Source organism: Verticillium nonalfalfae (assembly GCF_003724135.2).
Source record: "Verticillium nonalfalfae strain VnAa140/NRRL 66861 chromosome Unknown scaffold_105, whole genome shotgun sequence".
Classification (NCBI taxonomy): Eukaryota; Fungi; Ascomycota; class Sordariomycetes; order Glomerellales; family Plectosphaerellaceae; genus Verticillium; species Verticillium nonalfalfae.
In genome coordinates, this window is record NW_021167330.1 from 47,564 (window position 1) to 68,212 (window position 20,649).

General features: G+C 55.6%; 3 protein-coding genes across 3 annotated transcripts; all 3 read left to right on the forward strand.

Moving 5' to 3' along the window:
* Positions 1-356: 356 nt before the first annotated feature.
* D7B24_000482 (uncharacterized protein) lies at positions 357-3,072 on the forward strand (the record flags this gene model as incomplete). Its single annotated transcript, XM_028634738.1, has 21 exons — positions 357-390; positions 486-496; positions 561-617; positions 713-728; positions 807-819; positions 880-900; positions 952-1,026; positions 1,150-1,187; positions 1,243-1,347; positions 1,404-1,430; positions 1,559-1,590; positions 1,640-1,876; positions 1,925-1,960; positions 2,018-2,114; positions 2,162-2,210; positions 2,354-2,388; positions 2,514-2,575; positions 2,629-2,679; positions 2,748-2,888; positions 2,942-2,968; positions 3,019-3,072. The coding sequence occupies 21 exons, from the start codon at positions 357-359 to the stop codon at positions 3,070-3,072; spliced, it is 1,218 nt and encodes a 405-aa protein (XP_028492587.1).
* A 5,600-nt stretch (positions 3,073-8,672) lies between these two features.
* Positions 8,673-13,987, forward strand: SNT2 (putative PHD type zinc finger protein with BAH domain-containing protein; the record flags this gene model as incomplete). The annotated part of the gene is made up of 5 exons (XM_028634739.1): positions 8,673-9,513; positions 9,638-10,124; positions 10,191-12,051; positions 12,103-12,502; positions 12,555-13,987. 5 exons carry the CDS (start codon positions 8,673-8,675, stop codon positions 13,985-13,987), a joined length of 5,022 nt encoding a protein of 1,673 aa, XP_028492588.1.
* Positions 13,988-16,108: 2,121 nt separating this feature from the next.
* Positions 16,109-19,843, forward strand: D7B24_000484 (uncharacterized protein; the record flags this gene model as incomplete). Its single annotated transcript, XM_028634740.1, has 4 exons — positions 16,109-16,501; positions 16,561-17,257; positions 17,321-19,323; positions 19,379-19,843. The coding sequence occupies 4 exons, from the start codon at positions 16,109-16,111 to the stop codon at positions 19,841-19,843; spliced, it is 3,558 nt and encodes a 1,185-aa protein (XP_028492589.1).
* Between the last annotated feature and the right edge of the window lie 806 nt (positions 19,844-20,649).

The following is a 20,649-nucleotide window of genomic DNA, read 5'->3' on the forward strand; positions in this document are numbered from 1 at the left end:
GTGCCGTTTTGCGCCACAGTAACTTCCGACGTTTTGACGTGTTGATGCGATCGCGTCTCCTCGGCAAAATCAGGAACGCTACGAAGCTTCCGGTGACATTTGAATGATGACTCTTATTACTGGGGATGACTCTGTTATGTAACTAAGCCTTTGAAACTACCACTCAACGGGCTTAAACGGGTATGGTTTTAGTAAGCACTAGGGGTATTTACATATACCCGAAAAGCGTATTCGCACGAAGACTGAAATCGCTCATCTCAGCAGCCGCGTCCATTAAAATCTGATTGCATATCGTCTTTTGTTCACTTCGACCACAACGACGGCACCAACGACAATCAATCTCGATATCACGCAAAATGACTATCAATGTCATTCTCGGGGCCCAATGGGGTAGGTCTTCCTTGCCTGCCTTGCCTGGAATACATCCTTCCTTTGCGCCTGGCCGATATCGGTTGGCTCTCATGACACTGACGATGACCTCATAGGTGACGAAGGCGTAAGTCCTCGATTCGAACCCAATTTGGTCCGACATCCGGCAATTAACGATCCTGTGTGTTCAGAAGGGAAAGCTGGTTGATATCCAGGCCCGGGAGGCGCACCTCTGTTGCCGAGCTGCTGTAAGTTCAACGAAGGCAACAATCCCGCCGACGGCTTCCATGATCCCTTCACAAACGGCCGTCTCCGGGTGGAATACCTGCTAACGACCCCCAAGGGCGGATCCAACGCAGGTCAGTCTATATGTCGCGAGGCGGTTCTCTAAAGCAGCCTCAATGGGAGGCCAGCGCTGACTGGTAGGACGGTTTCAGGTCACTTGATCAAGTTCGTTGAAAGCCCTCAGTAGATCAATTGGTACAGTTGTTATTTGCTAACGAGTCAAAGGGTGGATGGAGTCTCCTACAGGTAAAGAACGGGCCGGCGCCGAAGCTGTGGGTGGCTACTGACTTGTACAAGCTTCCACCTCTTGCCCTCCGGCCTCATGAATCCGCGGTGCATGAACTTCATCGGCTCCGGTGTGGTCTTTCACATGTGCGTCATCCCAAAACCTCCGACTGTGGGCCGATGGATCGGCAGATAGGCATCTTATTGATGTCTCGCCTGGCTCGCGCCCCTCAAATAAACAGGCCAACAAGACTGACTCGGTCCCTCCAGCCCAACCTTCTTCAGCGAGCTCAAGGAGCTTGAAGAGAGTACGTTGCACGAAATCACAGTTTCTGGTGCATCAGAATGTCTAACATAGCTCAGAGGGCCTGACCGCGGTGCATGATCGAATCCTTGTTTCTGACAGGGTCAATGTCCTCTTGGACATGCACATGGCAGTCGATGGTCTCGAGGAGCAGGAGCTCGGAGGTTCGTCCCATGGATGACATGCTCTCTCGAGGAGCAGCAGCTAACGAAAACCTCAGACGCAGCCATCGGAACAACAAGACGCGGTACTGTACCCATAGAACCTCATGCTGCATTATGCCTTTCTGCGCCTTTGCCCCTTACTAGCATTCTCATACATGAACAGCACGGCTGGCGATTCCGTTGAACTAATTGGGTCTAACGTCTCATGTAGGCATTGGTCCATGCTACCAAACAAGCAGGGCGGTAAGAACTTGGCTTGACGAGGGATCGCAACGTGCGCTAATTTTCGCAGCGTAACGGCATCAAACTAACTGACATCTTCCATCCTGAACTTTTCGAGAAGAAGGTGCAGCGCCTCGCTGATGGTTACCAAAAGCGCTTTGGAGATCTATTCAAGTACGACATCAAAGCCGAGCTTGCTCGTTTTGAAGAATACAGGGAGACGATGAGGAAATACGTCGTGGACGGCGTGGCCTTCATGACATCCGCGCAACAGAGCGACACCAAGATTGTGGTCGAAGGCGCAAACGTAATGTTCTCGCGCCCAACGCTACACGAACAGTGCTTACTTCAATAGGCACTCATGCTCGATGTCGATTATGGCTCGTACCCAGTAAGTCTGCGATAACTTCGTTGCGCGTTTTGCACCGATGCTTATAATCAATGACAGTTCGTTACTTCGTCAAGTACCACGCTTGCTGGCATCATTGGTGGACTTACCCTGAACCCGAAGAACATTACAGAGACGGTCGGAGTCGTCAAGGCTTGTAGGTTGATTGCTCTCCGGCTCTTTTCCCTTGCTGACTAGCAACAGACACTACCCGTGTCGGTTGGGGCGCCTTCAAGACTGAAGATACGGAAGAGTATGTCTTCATCGCGTTCCCAAAGCCATTGTAGACTAATTGAAAACTTTAGGGTTGGCAACAAGCTTCAGGAGATTGGACGCGAATGGGTGAGGCTATATGCACCCCAGAGGATTCGGCCTTCCACCGCTGACAAGACATAGGGCACGTCGACTGGCCGCAGACGCCGATGCGGATGGTGAGCTTCAATCCATGGCGTTTAGTGACTGATCAACTTACTAACTGCCTTTAGGCTCGGTACGCACAACCCGGACAACCTCAGGGATTGACAGGATTGGGTGTGCAACTAACAAGGACAAACAGATCTTGTTGTTGTCAAGTACAGCAACTCCATCAACTACTACACCAGCCTGAACCTGACAAAGGTAGGCCTGTCATGCTTCCTACATGTATGAGAATACTCTCTAACACTTCATAGCTCGACGTTTTGGACACATTCGAGACGATCAAGATCGCGATCGCCTACAAGGTCGACGGACAGGCAAGCGATGCCAACGAGATCATTCTAGATGATCGTAACACTGACCGTCTGGACAGGAATTGGACTCTTACCCTGCGGATCTTGAGATCTTGGAACGAGCCGAGGTGGTTTACCATGAGATGCCGGGGTGGCAGACACCGACTACCAACGCGAAGACCTACGTCGATCTGCCCAAGAAGGCTCGCGACTACGTGGAGGTAGGCACTTTAACCGGGCTCGTATAGCGAACAATGGTGCTGACCTCTAGCAGTACATCGAGAAGTTTGTGGGCGTCGAGGTACGTGGGCGCACCTACTGACCAATCCCGCAGTTGCTAACGTTCCGCAGATCAAGTACATTGGCACTGGTCCCGAGCGTGAGGCCATGATCCGGCGCTCCTGATTGCGTCGAACGAATGATGTACCCGAGCCCCGGCTTGGATCGTGCGCAAGGAGCGTTGGGCACCCAAGTCATTGCGTGACTCCAAGAGAGAGTGGACATCTACCTTGACGACCACCTCGGTGCCAACTGCTCGTCGAACGGTCCTACCGTGCCCCTTTGCCCGTGGTAGTTGCGATGCGTCCTGTACGCAAATACTCATTCTATTGCGGTATTGGTTCCTACTCTCCGTGCTCTGCTGCGCCTGACTCTGTGATCCTCATCTCGAAACGGTACATGATGCGCACCGTTTTTGGGGGTAGTGACTTTACTTGTCGTTGTGCACACCCGATGCACAAAGTGTCGCTTATGAGACTTTGAGTGAGGTGTGGCTGAGCTGAGCCTTGGCCATCGTGGTCAATACGCTAGTCCTAACCGGGGCGGCACGCAAGCTGTGGTAAAACCCGGAACCCGAATCGCAGGCACTGGCCGCCCTGCGAGGTACCCTGCCATGGGACAGGGATTGACAACGTCCCGTTGGCCTTGGGCGGACGGGGGCACGCCTCGACCCCCAACCCCCGTCGGCTGCATTTTTGGACGACACCTCGCAACCGTCCACGCATCGCACGCATGACTCTTGCGGCATCGCTGGGAAAGCGGGAAAGAAAAAAAGGTTGGCTGATGAGTTCCATCGATGCATGCCCGCTTCCTCCCCCCTGCTTCAAGTCGCAGGGAGGACGTCAAATTCGGCGATGCATTTTCGGCAGGCAGGCTGTAGTGTACATGTATTCTTGCTCTCTCTCTCGTCGCTGCGAGCCTCGTTCAGCAGGCGGGTCGAGACAAGCCCCATGTTACGGCTGACCCAACTGATGACAACCCGCCCCCCCCGTCCCCCCGTCGGTCGGCCCAACGCATCGGGAAATGGACAACGGAGCAGTAGGCTTGAACCCAACTCTCCAGCCCATCAACAGTGAAGGGAGAACGCGTCACAGCGCTACTTACCGTCTGACAACCCCCCCCCTGCGGCGGCTAGGCTGCGTGCAGCGTTCGTGTGTGGGTTTCCATCTGCCCTCACATCAGAAGTTGACGGACAGCACGCTCGTGACGTGGTCATCGCTAGGCTGCGCCGAACCTGACGACACATCATTGCTGATTTTGCGATATGGCCGACCTGGCTTTTCGAGGTCTTTAGGGTTCCAAATGCATCTCATCAAGCGACAATCATCAGTACACCATGTAGCTCTCTCGGAGGCCAGCCCAATCGGCCAAGAAGGCGGTAGACTCGGAGATGTTTAGGCCTAGACGTGTGCGCTTGTCACAATAGTTTGAACGGCGCCGCCGAGCGGTCACCCCACCATGGCCAACGACAGACGATTTGCGAGAAGTCTACTTGCAAGCCAACATCCCAATTACGCTCTTACATCAGCGTCCTGGTCTCCGAGCCCCTAGTCCCCTATCACGTTGATGTTGATTATGTGCGCGGGTCGGCGGGGAAAGGGTTGGGGGCGGGCGAGTGGAGAGGCAGGGAATCGAGTTAATCGCCACCAACCTTCCGGCGGCCGGCGGCCTGGATTTCCCTGTGTCTACGCACAAACGAGACAGGGCCAGCCGTCCGGCAAATTCCCTGCCCCTTTGGCCATTCGTCATTTTCAGAAGCGACGCGGAGTCGACTGGTGTCAAATTCGCTGAAGAGTAGGCGAATACCGGACTGAACGAGGCCAGTGTCTGATCCATGCGACCGACACTTTATTACTGACTGACTTGGCGAGAGTCAGATGCACGCCAACTGAGATGCAACCTAATCATGTGTTGCCTTATTGGTTGAGCAAGCGACCTGTTTTGGAAAACCACTGTCTCTCAGCCAAGGCATCGGCCTTCAGCACGCCTCTTGGGGCTTACGCGCTATACAGGAAACGAGGGCTTCGTGGTGACGGACCGACATGAGAAGCAACAGGCGAGTTTATCGAGACCAGCCCCAAATGCGCTGTCGACATAACTATTGGAGGAACGCGAATCGCATCTGGGCTATGTAGATGCCTAGTTTGGAGGCTTCGACAGGCGCTCCAGTGCACAACCCACCTTCTGTTTGACTTTTCCAAGCTCCAGGACGCTGCTCGGCCCAACAAGATACTTCAAGTTGTCGCGTGGGCTATGTTGTATGTTGTGTGTGCGGGGAGAGACCACGAGTTCCTGGGCATCAAGACAAGACAAGTATAGGCGCGATTCCTGTTGCCCGTGCCACCCATTTGATCGTTGGGCACTGAAAGGCAACACAAATGCCCCCTTCTCTGCTTGGGGTTCGAATCTACCCAATCAATCAATCGCCTGCTGTCATGCGACAATTGACCCGCCTGGTGGAAGCACGACACCGCCAAAAGGTTGGCGGGCAGGAGGATGTGCTATGATCAATGGCCATGCGCGAAGTACCTTATAGTCTACTGAATTTGACCCTCCTTGCAAACCAAGTCTCCAACAACAGAGGTCGTGGTAGTCTCCTGGACCAGCCAAGATCGTTTCCTGGTAGGTGGTTAAAGGTGGTCGTCGTTATGGACCCACTTTTCGTTCCGGCGGTTTGACCTCTGAAACAACTGGAGCATTGTCTTGTCCTGCCTGCCCCGACATTGCCTCCATGCTTGGGCTTGTTGTTGTCCAAGTCTTCCACTGGTGAATCGAGGACAGGGTGCCCAGGCAAATTCTCGATGCGACTGTGGCGGTGGTGATGCTATCATCCACGATTCTTGATCTAGCGATGCCGGGCCGCTTTTTTCTTTGCAACGACGCGCTGTGTATACTGGGATGCTGGCGTGGCGTGGAGCACCAATCCCCCGCATGACAGGCGACGTCTGCTAGCTCGGCCAAGCCCCAAATAATGAAAACTTGCCTGACAGAAATCTGCGCCACGACCGTCTGCACTTTCAACACAACGCTGGCGAAAGGTCAAATCCTCCACAACCAGACATATGTATGGAACGGGGAGGGATAGGAGATGGACTGCACGTGGTCAAGAATGAATCCGTATCGTGAACCTGAAGGCGCATGCTGTTCGGCCGTTGCCCATGAGCGAGGGTAAAGATATCATGCCAGGCTTCCAGAGGATTTGACCTATGCCCTTCAGACATCAAGACGCGGCGACATTACATGGGCAGAACATGCGACGTGGACGAGTATCCATTGAAGGTGCATGGAACCATTGGCAGCCCTCGACGATCGAGTCCCACCTCATGCGTGTGAAAGTAACCTTTTCGAGGCTGATAGAGGGCATGCTGAGAAACAAGGGACGAGATATGAATGACGATCAAAGTCGATCGTTGAACACTCGGAGCGATTTTGATGTTGCGTGATAATGCCTGTGGTCTGGTCGCCCGATATTGCGAATCAAGCTAGGGGTGAAAACATCGCCAGAGAAAAGGGCAGATGAGGTGGCGGTGGACAAGCGGGCCGCCACGGGGGCTGCGAACTCCAAACGCCCACTCGATGGCTCCATCCTCCGGCCTTTATTCTTTTTTTGGCCTTTGGTGGTGGTGGTTCCCAACCAAAAAGTTCATGTCAAACTGTGGTTGACGCCCTGATCAGCCCCTTAAGGTCCTGCAAAGGCATCCACCCGCTGCAGGTCCTGTCGGTTTACTCCTAGCACTGATCGGAATAACATTCCTAGGAAAGGCCAGCGGTCCGACGAACACGACGCCCCTTGGAAGTGGGAAGCTCGGTGCAGAGGTAACTCAGATTGGGTGAACGGCACCCTCCATGCGGCCGTTGATGGAAAGGTGTGTGTGTTGCCTGATCCTCAGACGTGTCATGCCAAAATGCACCAGGCGACAGTCGATAGGTGACGGAATGGGATAGCGTGTTGTGGAAATGGGAAATGGGGGGAAAGCTCTACACCAGATGGTGCGCGGCAAGGGTGCCAAAGGGAGATGAACAGAAGAGGCGGATCGACGCGATACGGCGCGATGGGCGCTGCGGATTGGGGAAGGGGGCGGGGGAGCCTCGATTCGAACGAAAAGAAAGTCGAGACAACCCTTTCTCGACGCTGACACCTATATACATGTGGGCAGTCTCGTTCTCCGTCTTCCAAAGATGCTACACAGCACACGAAAGCGACGAGACATTGGAAGACACGGGATCAAACCGATTTCGCGGTGGGCGGTGGCCTGGTCAACTATGACATCCGCCAGGTGAAGTCAACGACAAAGTGCAGGCGTGGGTACTAGGAAGAGGAGGGCGATGCGGGCCACACATCCCTGTCGGCCCGCCACAGCACCAAGACTCGATTTGCGCGTGCACGTCCGGGCCTTGAGCGTCATCCATGGATGCCAGTGGAATGAAATGCCTGGCCTGGCAAGCCTGGTCCCTGGTCCGGGGCGACACAGGCCATACACGGGGTCTACATGTACCTACTGTCGGTAGGCATCGGGCTCTTTTCTTCGATCGGAATGATGGCGAGCTGTCGTGAGAAAGGAAGAAGGCAAAAAGGGCGAGAAGGCCAGGCACTCGAGTGTCGCTGACTACATTCTGGTAGATGGTGATGGAGGCATGCGATGCCTTTCCTCCACGGCGGGCCTGGAGACGAGGTCGATGAGTCGGCAGAAGCATGTCCCGTCTACTGTTGATGCCCGCTCCTCTCAAGTCGGCCGAGGACAGACCTTGATCATGGAAGGTGCAGGGTACTGGATATGGAGACGGAGCGGTTCGCAGAGAGGGCGCCTCTCGCCACGGGCTCTCGACCGGTCACGGTCTGGGAGGGTGATGGACGAGAGAGGGCCCTGCCCACCGGCGACGAGAAGAGCCCAGACGGACGAGCAAGCAAGTGCAAGTGCGAGAGAGCAGGAGCGATGAGCATGCGCGGGTACAAAGGCGTCAGGGGTGGGTCTCTGTAGCCCGCATGCCCAGACAAGGTTCTCAGTACCGTCCATCACCCCTAGAATGCTGGCTTCCTGAATGTAGAGGAAACCCAGTATGAGCTAGCGCGGTACCTGACGCAGCCCCATTAGCACGAGAAGCAGTCCCCTGCAAGGCCCGGACGGGACCTTCGACGTTTCCTTCCTTCCACTTGCCTGGGAAAGCCGGACCCATCCTCTCTCGCTGAACTTCTTCCTCTTCTTCCCTTCCTAGACACATCCCTTCCTGGCTGCTGAGCTTCATATCGCGAGGCATCCATACATCTCTCCTTCATCCAACTCCCCTGCTTTCGGACCAGAGCTCATCAGACATCCTCCCCTGGCTCTCCCTTCTCCTGCTGCCCATACGCCTCAGCATCCAGCTGCCAATATCGACGAGCCGTCGCTCCGTCTACCACCCACCCACCTCTCACCTCGTGGACAGGACTCGATATCCGTCTCACGCGTCGCTCATCACCCCTTGACCTTGCGCTCTCGGCTGGCTTCTCAGAACTCTTCCTGTACTATTCAGGGACTGCTCATCGTTGAGCAGCACATCCGATCCTCACGAGAGGGCAGCAAGGCACCTTTGCCATTCTTCATGGATCGAGGTGTTTGCCATCTCTCGTGACTGTCCAGCTCGCTGGCCCTCTCGCATTTTCATCACTCTGCGGGAAGGGCCTCGAAAGTAGTCTAAGCTCCACACGTTTGCCTTTTCGGCGCGTCTGAGCCGACGACGTAGCCACCATGGCTCCCAAGTCGTCTAATGCGAGCCCCTCCGCGTCAAGAGACCAGTCTGGCAGCGCGACTCCCTCCGCGCCAGGCCCTCCCGACTCTCTCACGCAAGGTTCCACGGCCACCACTGTCCCTTCAACCTCGTCTACCACACAGCCCTCAGTTTCCAATTCGCGACCCAGCGCTCCCGAGACGAATGCTGGATCCGCAGCTGACGCCTCACAACCCATGACCAAGTCCATGTCGTCTGGCTCAGACCCCTCTGCCAAAGACGCAGCCCAAGACACCGCCTCAGGGTATGGTACACGGTCGCGCAACCGCAACGGTACCTCACGCATCAACTATGCAGAGGATAAGGATGTGGACGTCGACATGTTCGATTACTACCCTGACAAGAAGGACGGTGAGCCGAAAAAGTCGCGTCTCTCCATCCTGCCAGCGCAGCCAGCCACAGAAACATCGAGGTCCAATGGTTCGTCACGCAAAACCGCACCAAGCGACGACACCAAGTCGAGCGCTTCACAGCCTGCCACGGCCAAGGATGCAACATCGGCTTCACTTTCCACTGCGGCGACAGCAACCCCCGGTTCGTCAAATGGCGCCCAGCCTTCTAAGAAGCGCAAGGCGGCTGCACAGTCGTCGGGATCAGCTTCGGGATCAGCTTCACAGGCGCCCTCCATTTCATCAGCAACGACTGTTGCAGGAGCTTCGAAGCGGCTTGCCGCGACATCCTCAGACGGTGTGGCCCAAAAGGGCTTCTCTTACTCGAACATGCTCACTTTCGCCAGCACGGAGGCATTTCCCAAGGATGGCGCCCTAGTGGCAGATGACGGCACGGTCTTGAGGCAAAACGGTGAGACAAACCAACACCACCCAACCCACACCATTCCCATGCCCGCACCCCCCAACTCAAACCCACCCAGCCGCCCGACCATCCCCACGCAGAGCACTGGCGACATTTAGCTAACGCGACGCAGATACCGTCTATCTGGTCTGCGAACCTGCTGGTGAGCCTTACTATCTGGGTCGCATCATGGAGTTCCTGCATGCACAGAATGACAAGTCCAAACCTGTCGATGCGCTCAGACTCAATTGGTTCTACCGGCAAAAAGACATGGGGAAGCCCAAGGGCAACGACACGCGCCATGTTTGGGCCACGATGCATTCTGACATCAGCCCCTTGACCGCACTGCGCGGTAAATGCACCATCAAGCACAGAGCTGAAATCTCCAGCTTGCATGAGTACAAGAAAACGCCCGACTCGTTCTGGTTCGAAAAGCTGTATGACCGCTACATTCAGAAGAATTACGACTTGATCCCGACAGGCAAGATCGTGAATGTGCCTGAAAAAGTCAAAAAGGTACTCGACGAGTGCTGGAAGTTCGTTATTGTGGAGCAAGGTCGTGGCAAGGAGCTCACTAGCGCCGTCAAGTTGTGCAAGCGGTGCATTGGGTACTGCGCCAGGTAAGTAATCTCATTTCGGGGTAGGGGCGCATTGGTCTCATGGGCGACGTGACTGACAGGGATTAGTAACGACTCGGTCGATTGCGCTGTGTGCAAGCAGACGTATCACATGAACTGTGTGAGGCCACCACTGCTCAAGAAGCCGTCGCGAGGGTTCGCCTGGTCTTGTGCGGCCTGCAGTCGAGCACAGGAACGCAAACTTGAGGCCCGCCACACGCCTAGCCACACGGACCCTCATGGTGATGCCGAGGAAGACGAAGTGTACGACGACGACGACGACGAGATGCAAGGCGCCGATACTGGTCGAACCAGCCCAGCGAATGATGACAGTCATCCACATGCCACCGAGGAGCAGATCCATCAGGCTAGCTTGTGGCCCTGGCGCTACCTGGGAATCCACTGCAAGCCTGAAGACGCTCTCGACTTTGATGATCGTATCTATCCCCGCGCCAGCACCCGCATCGGGCCTAGGCACCAGGCGGCGGTACTGCCCTGGCCTGGGCAACCCGTTCAGTACATGAAGCCTCTAGAGGTGAAGAAGAGCGGAAAGAAAGACTCCAAAATGACGAAGGAGGCATTCGCAAACTACGAAGCAGAAAAGGCCCGCCGAGAGAAGCTGCCGAAATGGTTCCAGGACGAGCCAGCCGGCTACGTAGCCCGAGGCGGGGATCCCGACGACAACGACAAGAATTCAACCGCGACGCTACTCTTTGCGCCCCCTTCCGCTAATGGGGACGATGAGGTAGCTGATGCCGAAATGGACAAGTACATGGCCAAGGCAGAAAAAATGGCACCGCGATTACCCACTCGTGCTGTGACCACCAACATGCTTGATATTGCCTCACAGGCATACTTCCGCAATTCCTACTCAGAGGAAGCGGCCCTCAAGGATCTTGCGGTCACAGAAAAGAAGGCTTACAAAGAGCCGGAGCTTACTGCCGCCGAGCAGCGCAAGTTCGAAGAGGCCGTGGGCAAGTACGGCTCTGAACTGCAGGTTGTCACGCGACACGTCAAGTCTGTACCGTATGGCATGATTGTCCGGCACTATTATGTTTGGAAGAAGACGAAGGCCGGCAAACAAATCTGGGGCAACTTCCAGAACCGTGCTGCGAAGAAGGAGCTCAAGAGGGCAGAAGCCGCGGCAACGAAGCTGCAAGATGATATTGCCGACGATGCTGATGACTCCGCATACGATGTCGAGAAGGCTGACGCGCAAAGGAAGTCGTTCGTGTGTAAATTTTGCCACACCAAGAACTCGCGACAATGGCGACGGGCTCCGATGGTTTCCACTGGTGCGGTTGATAGTGGCGCCAAAACAAACCAGAAAGACAAAGGTGCTCAGGCGGTGCAGGCGCTTTGCCGTCGTTGTGCTGAGTTGTGGCGTCGCTACGCTATTCAATGGGAAGACCTGGAGGAAGTCGCCAGAAAGGTCACGCAGGCTGGTGGTAAGGCTTGGAAGAAGAAGCAAGATGAGGAGTTCCTCAAGGAGCTGATGTCTGCCAACGATTCGCTTTTCCCGCACGTTTCGCCCGAGCCAGTCAGCACTCCGACCTCAGGCTTGACGGCCAGTAACGGCGCAAGCACTGGTGAACCACCGCGGAAGAAGCTCAAGGGCATGCCCGAGAAAGATATCGACCCAGCTGCCTCGGACTCTAGCGCGACACATCCACCTCCGAAGAGGAGGGAGAAACTTGTGGCCGACAAACCTGCTCCGCCTGCTCCACCCCCTGTGCCTGAAATCCCGAAGGCGAGGGTCATGCCCTGCGCCATCTGCGATCAGATGGAGCCCCTTGGAGACCAACATTTGTCCTGCAAAGAGTGTCGCATGACTGTACACCGCAACTGCTATGGAGTCACGGACAACCGCATCACAGGCAAATGGACTTGCGACATGTGCACCAATGACAAGAACCCGCAAGTCTCAACCGTATGTTACGTCTACCTGGAAATCAATGCCATCTCACTAACACATCAACAGCAATACAAGTGCGTGCTTTGTCCTGTGGACGTCAGAGAGCACGATTTTGTTGGCCCCCCCAAGGCTGTTCCGACACACAAGAAGAAGACGGAAAAAGAAAAGGAGCGAGAACGCATCGAACGAGAACAGGCCCAGAAAACTGCAGACTACTATCGCAAGAAACAGGAAGAGACACATCGACCTGTAAACCCCAGAGAGCCGCTGAAGCGTACATTCGACAACAACTGGGTCCATGTCACCTGCGCTGTCTGGACTCCTGAGATCAAGTTTGGCAAGGCTAAAGCGCTGGGCCCGGCAGAAGGCATTTCGTCTATTCCAAGAGGACGCTACAGTGAGGTTTGCCACGTGTGCAACACTCAAACTGGTGCTTGTGTCTCTTGCCACCTTTGCAAAGCCTCAGGTAAGCTGTCGTACCTGTTGTTTATCTCGTAGAGTTGCTAACATGGCGTCAGTACATGTCGAATGTGCGCGACTCGAAGGCTACCTCCTCGGCTTTGATATCAGCCCTGTCAAGGGATCTCGGCGTGATCAGCACAACATTGTCACAATCAACGGTGAAAGCGGTGCCATGTCAGCTACCATCTGGTGTCCGGAACACGTTCCCAGCAAGACTATCGTTCACCGCATGCATGACGTCGTCAATGACAACGGCCAGAACGCGCTCCAGCTCTACGTACAAAACTGCAAGCAGGCCGATCTCACCCTGACCGGCACGGTCCGCAAAGCCAATTTTATTACGAGCGCTGCCAAAGCAGGCGTTGCATCACCTCTCTCACAGCGCCGTGGCTCAACGACTGCCCCTGCGCCAAACGGCATACATCTGTTTGACGACCAAACACCAGTTAAGAAGAGTGGGGAGAAGGTCTGCATCACTTGTGGTGTCGATGTGAGTCCCAAATGGTGGCCTATCGAAAGCTCAGACGAAAGAGAGCTGGCCAACGGGCACTTTGGCACACTTGGCGCAGAAGCGCAGAAATTCATTGATCAAAGAAAGTCTCAATGTCACAAGTGTCGTAAGGCGCGGCGAAAACCAAACGCTCACCCTCCGAAGGACCGCACACCGCCTGGCGATCTCGGGCAGCGCTTCCCTACGACTTTGCCTCTGGGACCTGCACAACTTGCGGCGCCACTCGTGAGGAGCCCGCCGCTGCCGCTGGCAGAGCCGAGGAGACAGAGCCTGACATCGTATCAGTGGGCCGGGCCAGGACCTGCCCCCGCCACAGCATCTCAACATGGGTCGCCGACAGCGCCACCACCTGTCACACCGACAGCGCTGCCTGTTCAAGTTGTTACGGTCCCGCCTCATCAGAACCATTCCGGACCTACGATGCCATATGGGCCTCCAGGGCCGAGATATCCGGATTGGCACGGCAGACCGCCGGTACAGCATGCGTCGCCTCCTCGACAGATCAACGGAGGACCCCCAGGCCTCCAGCCCTCTGCGCTTGGCAATTTGTCATCATTGCGACCTCCGCCGATGGCCATCCCTCCAGGACCGCCCATCCCACCTCCGGCCACGAATGGACACCACGTGCAGCCGCTGCATAACGGTCTCCCGCCCTCCCCCAGACGCGTCGAGGGCCATCCTGCGCTGCCTCACGCTCCATACATGCACACTTTTCACCATGGGCACCCAGGGCACTCAGCGCCCAGTGGAGGACCGGTTCCACCCCGTGGTCCGGAGACTTTCTCGCAGAGCCTCATCGGCCAGCGGTCGCCGTTTGTCAACCCACATGGCAGCCCGCCAACATCACGCGATAGTCTTCTTGGCCGCGATGTGCGCGAGGGACCGGGGCCGCTGAGTGCGCCCAGCATGAGACCCAGTGAGCCCCCGAGGCCGGCGGGCGCCAGTACTAGCCCTTCGCTTCGGAACCTACTGTCTTAAAATATGCTTTCTGGAATACTGTTTTGATTCGACCTGCAACGGGCAACAGAACTATGAGTACTTGTTTATTTGAGGGCGTTGTATGAATGAGGTGGTGGAGGGAGGGAGGTAGGCTGTGAAGCTGTAGGCTTCAACCAAGGCACAGACGAGAAGAATTGGCTAGGCACATCAGTAGACGCGAGTGGTTTCCTTGCCGCCTGGCGAAGACAGGCGGCGTTTTGTGTACCTTTGCGGGCAGGATGAGAAAGACAGCGCGGCCGCTTGAGCGCATGGTCCGAGTGACCTTAGCTAGAGACACGATGAGGAAATGTACAATTCACTTACGAGGACCTCTTGTGTGCACACCACTGTTGAAGGGCTGACTAAGTCTGCACCCCAGAAGCGGATGCGAGCTGAACCTGCAACTGAAATGCACCGGGTCTTGGCATGTCTTTCCACTGTCGAACCTTCTGCCTCGACATTGTCTGCGAAGAATGCACGAGAACCTGATGTTGCGGTACATCATTACAAGCACCGAGACGAAGTGATGTGGGCCCCATTCTCATGTGGGTCGGCCTCAACGGCGTGGTATGGCTTGTGCATCGACACGTGATGTGAAGTGCCGCCCGGTACGGACAACCCTGTCCTGGGCCAAGTCTCAAGCCTCAAGCCGCAAACCTCAAGCATTTACCCTGGAACAAACTAAGCATCATTCGCTGTGGCTCCACAGCCCACAGCAAAGCTACGGCCAGTGACCAAGACAACAGAGACACAGCAATAAGTCCCCATCCAGCCACCCATGCCCTGTTCCCTATTCCATGTGCACTCGCACTGAAGAAGGTACCTGTAAACCCACTGCTGGGCCTTCGCTCAAGATCCTCGCCAATGCCCCTCTGCCGATGAATGCATGATCGGGACCACTTTCGGTACACCGCCTTGACCGCCCCTCAATTGATACTCCGCCAGTCGTGCACTCGACAATCCGAGCTCTTGAGGTAACAAGTCTCTTTATAGTAGAGTCAGCGGTTGACGCTTCGGCCGAGACCTTTGTTTGAACCCTCGGGCCGTTGCCCAGCGTTGCACAGGGCATCGAGAGACGACGTCGAGATTGTGGAGGTCGTATGAGCCACCCGATTCAGGCCTGAGGTATCCCTGAGGCGCACCAGCAGAGTGCGATCGTCCACTTAGCGCCCAGAAGAGGAGTACCTGGCACATAACTGCCCTGAACACTGATCGCTCACTGGGCTTTGGGCTTTGCTGCGCTCACTGGGCCCTGCTTCTTGCATTTCTGTCCGGTACGTACCCACACGCGGGAGCCAAGGTACAGTCGCACCCACCACTGAGGTGTCCGCCATACCCGTCCTGCCAGATCCTTCGCCTTACCACGGTAGTACCTACCTTACCTTGGGTTCGTACCTGTGCACCTAATTGACCTGCTGCAGTGCTTGGTGTTGCCCCCCCCCCCTAAGTCCCGCCAACTAACAAATCTCCCTGAACCACAGCCAGGACCTTCAAACGCCTCTGCCTGACCCTCCTCCCACCTACCACCTACCACTACCTACCTAACTACCTTCTACCACATACACATACGCATACCTCCTCCACCTCCACTGGCTGTTGTTGGCTGTTGACGTTGGACCACTTGATCACTGCTTCGATCGATTTCACGCTCGTTTGCACCGAGCAACCCTTTCTATTTCATCTGGAACTCCACAGTTTCATGTCGGCTGGACCAGAGCACCATCGAGCGACCGACCCTCCACCAACAGGCCGATCGCCTTACTTCACCACTTTCGACCCAACTCCAACTCCCTCAATCTGGCATTCGCAGCCCAACTTTTCGTTCCCAGACCATCACGCGACCACACCCTGACCATCTCTCATTCGAAATCGCCTTGACGGCATCCCACCAATTCAACAACACAACTTTCATCTCGATACGACCTGGTCACACTGCCAACCCCCTCCTTCGACCCCCTCCGAGGCTTGGCAGGCGAAGCCCAAGCTGATGCCGACACCGACCGGCACTCGTCCTGCGAATCCTCCGTCCGAGGCCCGAGGCTGACGAGTCACCGAGAACCATTTTCGCCGGCTGCGCAGACCGTGAGGATTGAACACGACGACAGCAGGCAGGACCGCGCTATGGCGTCAGCTCACGACAATGGGTCGGCTGACGACCGGTTCCACGGTCACCCTCCCGTCATGGCCCCCGGTTACCCCATGGACAACAGGCCCTGGCAGAATGGCGGGCGCAAGACCCCCGACAGCACCTACCACAATCACATTACAGAATCCCCGGGACCTAGAACACCTGGCATGAACGACAGACCGGAGCGGACTGAACGGACAGACCGATCACGAGACCGCGACGATACGAGAACGAGACCAAGTGGCGAGAGGCAGAGATCGAGGCAACGGAGTGGACGGTCGGCCAGCGGTCAGCAGAGGACATGCAAGAAGTGCGGCGAGCCCTTGACCGGTCAATTCGTGCGGGCCCTTGACGGAACCTTTCACTTGGACTGCTTCAAGTGCCGAGTAAGCGCTCCACCACAGCATCAGCAATGTCTTCATCTAACATAGGCCCCTCTTGATAGGATTGCGGTCAAATTGTGGCGTCGAAGTTCTTCCCTGCCGATGAGGAGAATGGCGAAGGCCAATACCCGCTTTGTGAGACCGACTATTTCCGACGACTCGGGTTGCTTTGCCACCAGTGCGGAGGCGCGCTTCGTGGCTCGTACATCACGGCGCTCGACCGCAAGTACCACGTGGACCACTTCACCTGTTCACTGTGCCCGACTGTCTTCGGCGCACAAGACAGCTATTACGAGCACGATGGCAACGTGTACTGCCATTACCACTACTCGACCCAGTTCGCGCAACAGTGCAATGGCTGTCAAACAGCCATTCTCAAGCAGTTTGTCGAGATTTTCCGAAATGGCCAAAACCAACACTGGCACCCCGAGTGCTACATGATTCACAAGTTTTGGAATGTACGGTTGTCGTCTTCGTCTGAAAAAGCAGATGTCCCAGTCGACACCGACGATCTCGTCGTACGCGACAACATTCGGCATCGAGAGGAGCAGATGGAGGAAAAAGTATATCGCATCTGGAGCGTCCTCTCTACATTTGAAGAGTCCTCTGCTGCGTGCATATCAGACATGCTGCTTCACGTCAGCAACGGCGCGTATGTAGATGGCGTCCTAGTGGCGAAGAAATTCATTTGTCATGTCGAGGTCCTGTTCACGGCCGCAGATAAGCTCGACTTGACCATGAAACAAGTCGATATCAAGGGTATGCCCCGATGCTGCAGGAAACGCCCTCTTCCTCAGAAAGTTAGCTAACTCGACCCACCAGGTCTATCGTACGGTCGCGAGGCCAAACTCCTCTGCAAGAAGATTGTTTCCTTTTTCTCGCTGCTGTCGAAAACCCAGGACACCGGTGCCAGGAAACTCGGTGTCACGCAAGAGCTGCTCTCACTGGTCACCGGCCTTGCTCACTACCTCAAGCTTCTCATTCGAATTTGCCTGCAAGGCGCCTTGAGGCTCGAGCGCGAGTCCAACAGCCTTGATGGCATTTATCAGTTTTTGGATGACCTGAGCGACCTCGAGGCCATTAAGCTCGACGACAAATCCCTCCAGGTCATGACGGGAACATCTAAACTTTCAGCCAAGGACTCGGACCATTGCGCCCTCTGTGGTAGGTCTGTGGAGGACGAGTGCGCACAAAACGAAGACAAGCGTTGGCACATCACCTGCGTCAAATGCACAAGGTGCGAGACGGATTTGGGTCGAAAATTGGAGGATGCTCGCTTCAATGCTTTTGATCAGAGTGTCTACTGCACCAACTGTACCGGCGCCAATTCTGACGACTTGCTTTCGTTCAAACACGTTTCGAAACTCCAGCAATACGTCTTCCTTCTCAAAGTGGCACTCGCACGATTGCTCGACATCTTGAAAACCAACGGTGCATTGCCACCGCAGGACGACGACACTCCCATGAACGGATATGTTCTCGGCGATGGCTCTTTAGCACCGGGCACCGGTGATGTCCCGTATCTCAGCTCGGACAATCGGTCAAAATCTTATGCTGGCGATGCGCGCGAACATCAGCGAGAATCGTCCTACGAGAACACACTTAACGATGTCCGCCGCCTGAGAAGCACTCGCCTGGATAAGCACCTGTCCAACAGCATTCGAAAGGCCCGGACCTCGCGTGTCATGGATGCAGACGGCAACGACATGCAGGCCTCAAATGGAGGTGCGCTCGGCGGTCCAGGCGGGCAGATTCCTGAAGACATGGCTGTCGGCGACGAAAGCACGAACGAGAGAATGTTTGGCCACCAGGACGCGCTCACTCTCGACGACATTCCAAGAATTGTGGCGGCCGAGCAGGTGAAGGAACAATACCAACCCGGACGCCAAGATTTATACCGTTCTCCGGCGACGGAGCCCTTCCTGGGACACCAGCGATCTCAGTCGATGGGGAGGCAAGCAGACACACGCGCCGGTGACCAACCACGAGGGGGCCGGAGGTTCTTTTCTGAGCTCTCAGCACTCGAGTATTTCAATGTGCGTCATTTGGCCGTGCTTCTGATGGCGCCTCATGTCGAGTCGGAGTTCACTATGGATGAGCTACTGAGCTTTATCGATGCGAAGAAGCCGGCCACCTTCTGGAAGAATATTGGCAAGGCATTCAAGAACGACCGGTCCAAGGCCGTCAAGAAGAAGGGCATTTTCGGCGTCCCACTAGAAGTGATTATCGAAAAAGACGGCGCCGAGTCGACAGACGGTGTCGGCCCTGGAGCTTTGAAGATCCCTGCTGTCGTCGACGATATCATCAGGGCCATGAAGGGTATGGATTTGTCAGTGGAGGGGGTGTTCCGAAAGAACGGCAACATCAAGAAGTTGACAGACCTCGTTGAGAGGATTGATCGCGATGGATGCGACAGCATCAACCTAACAGAACAACCGGTCGTTCAGATTGCCGCTCTGCTCAAACGATACCTGCGCGAGCTTCCGGACCCGCTCCTCACCCACAAACTTTACCGCCTTTGGTTGACCATTTCCAAGATCACGGACGACAACAAGAGGATAAACTGTCTGCATCTGAGTTGCTGCCTCCTGCCCAAAGCGCACCGTGACTGCATGGAAATCCTCTTCTGCTTCCTCAAGTGGGCAGGCTCTTTCCACCAAGTCGACGAGGAGGTTGGCTCTAGGATGGACATCAAGAACCTCTCGACTGTCATTGCGCCTAACATTCTCTACACAAACGCGAAGGCGCTAGCCCTGGACAGCGATCCAATGTTTGCCATCGTGGGAGTGGAAGATCTGATCAGCCATATCGAGGAGATGTGCTTGGTGAGTACCTGATCACCGAGTCTCGTAGGCGGCCAAGCTAACCAAGCTACACTAGGTCCCTGACGAAGTCATGGGTCTCATGGATGACCCATTCGTGATCGCGGGCGGCAATGCTGATCTCTCTACGAAGGAGATTCTGAAGCGCTACCAGGACCGCATGGGTCAGAAACCTGCGGGCTTCGGAGGCGACATGGGCGAGATTCACAACCGTCAAGACAACTCGTCTCGTCCGCCACCAACACGAGTAGACACGGACCCCGGTGTCTACAAGCAAGCCAGCAGCGTTCGTCCGGTGATGGACACACCTGCGCCCTTTAACAACACGCAGATGCCGGGCACTCCCCCGCAGGTCTGGAGGGGGCCTGGCGACTCGGGACATCCTTCGCCGTACGGAAGCCAAGGGAACCAGTACGAGACGGCAGACGCGCAGCTTGAGCAGACCGAAGGCGGGCCCAAGAGAGAATGGCGCAACTCCGGTTGGGGACGACCGAATGGGGTTGGAGTTGGCGGCAATATCTGAGGTCTCACAACTGACGAGTCATCCTGATTACCGACGCTTCGGCTTTGAGAGCGAGCTTCAAGTGCATGACCGCGATGGGCGGGGGAGCGACGGTACGAGAAGCCGACGAACCACTGTCGGCGTCGTCGTGCATCTCCTGTCGAGGAGACATCCTGGTTTGCTCGCAAGGGAATTCCATCTATTCGCATTGCATCACCAGCGGCGTTGTTAGCCTTTTTCTTCAGTTCAGTCCAGGACAAACCAAAAAACAGACCTGCCATTTCCGATTACCCGCGACCGAGCTTGTTTCCTTTGACCTCATGTGGATCAACATGTTCGATTTGGCGGTACGGTGAATTTGCATGCTCTTCTTTTCGTGTCTTCTTGTTCTTCTGCCACTTGTGGCTTGCTCACGTGGCGCAATTCTTTGATCATATTGTGAGCCATGCGTCAGTCTGGGCCTCGCCCTTGTGAGTCTGGCGGTAGGCTGAGGGGAAACTCTTCGGGTTGTTTCTACACTGCTTCTCCAAATTCTCCCGACCGCACCGCTGGGAGAGACTCATAAGGCTTCACCCTAGTTTGTGTGTATTTGTGCTGGTTCTGTCGTGTCAGGAGGGTGAGCAGCAGGGAATTTGGGGGCGCTCTATGCGGCTTGTCTCGTTATGCTCGGCGATTTACTCGGGTTGGAGGACGCAACTGCAAATTTGTTCTGCTTGGCAGACTCAAACACTTGTGCCCACGTGCGTGGTGGTGAGATGATTGGAAAAGGCAACAGAGCATGAGTCCACAGGTGGTTGGATGAGCACAGGAGGTCCCAGAGATGTCTC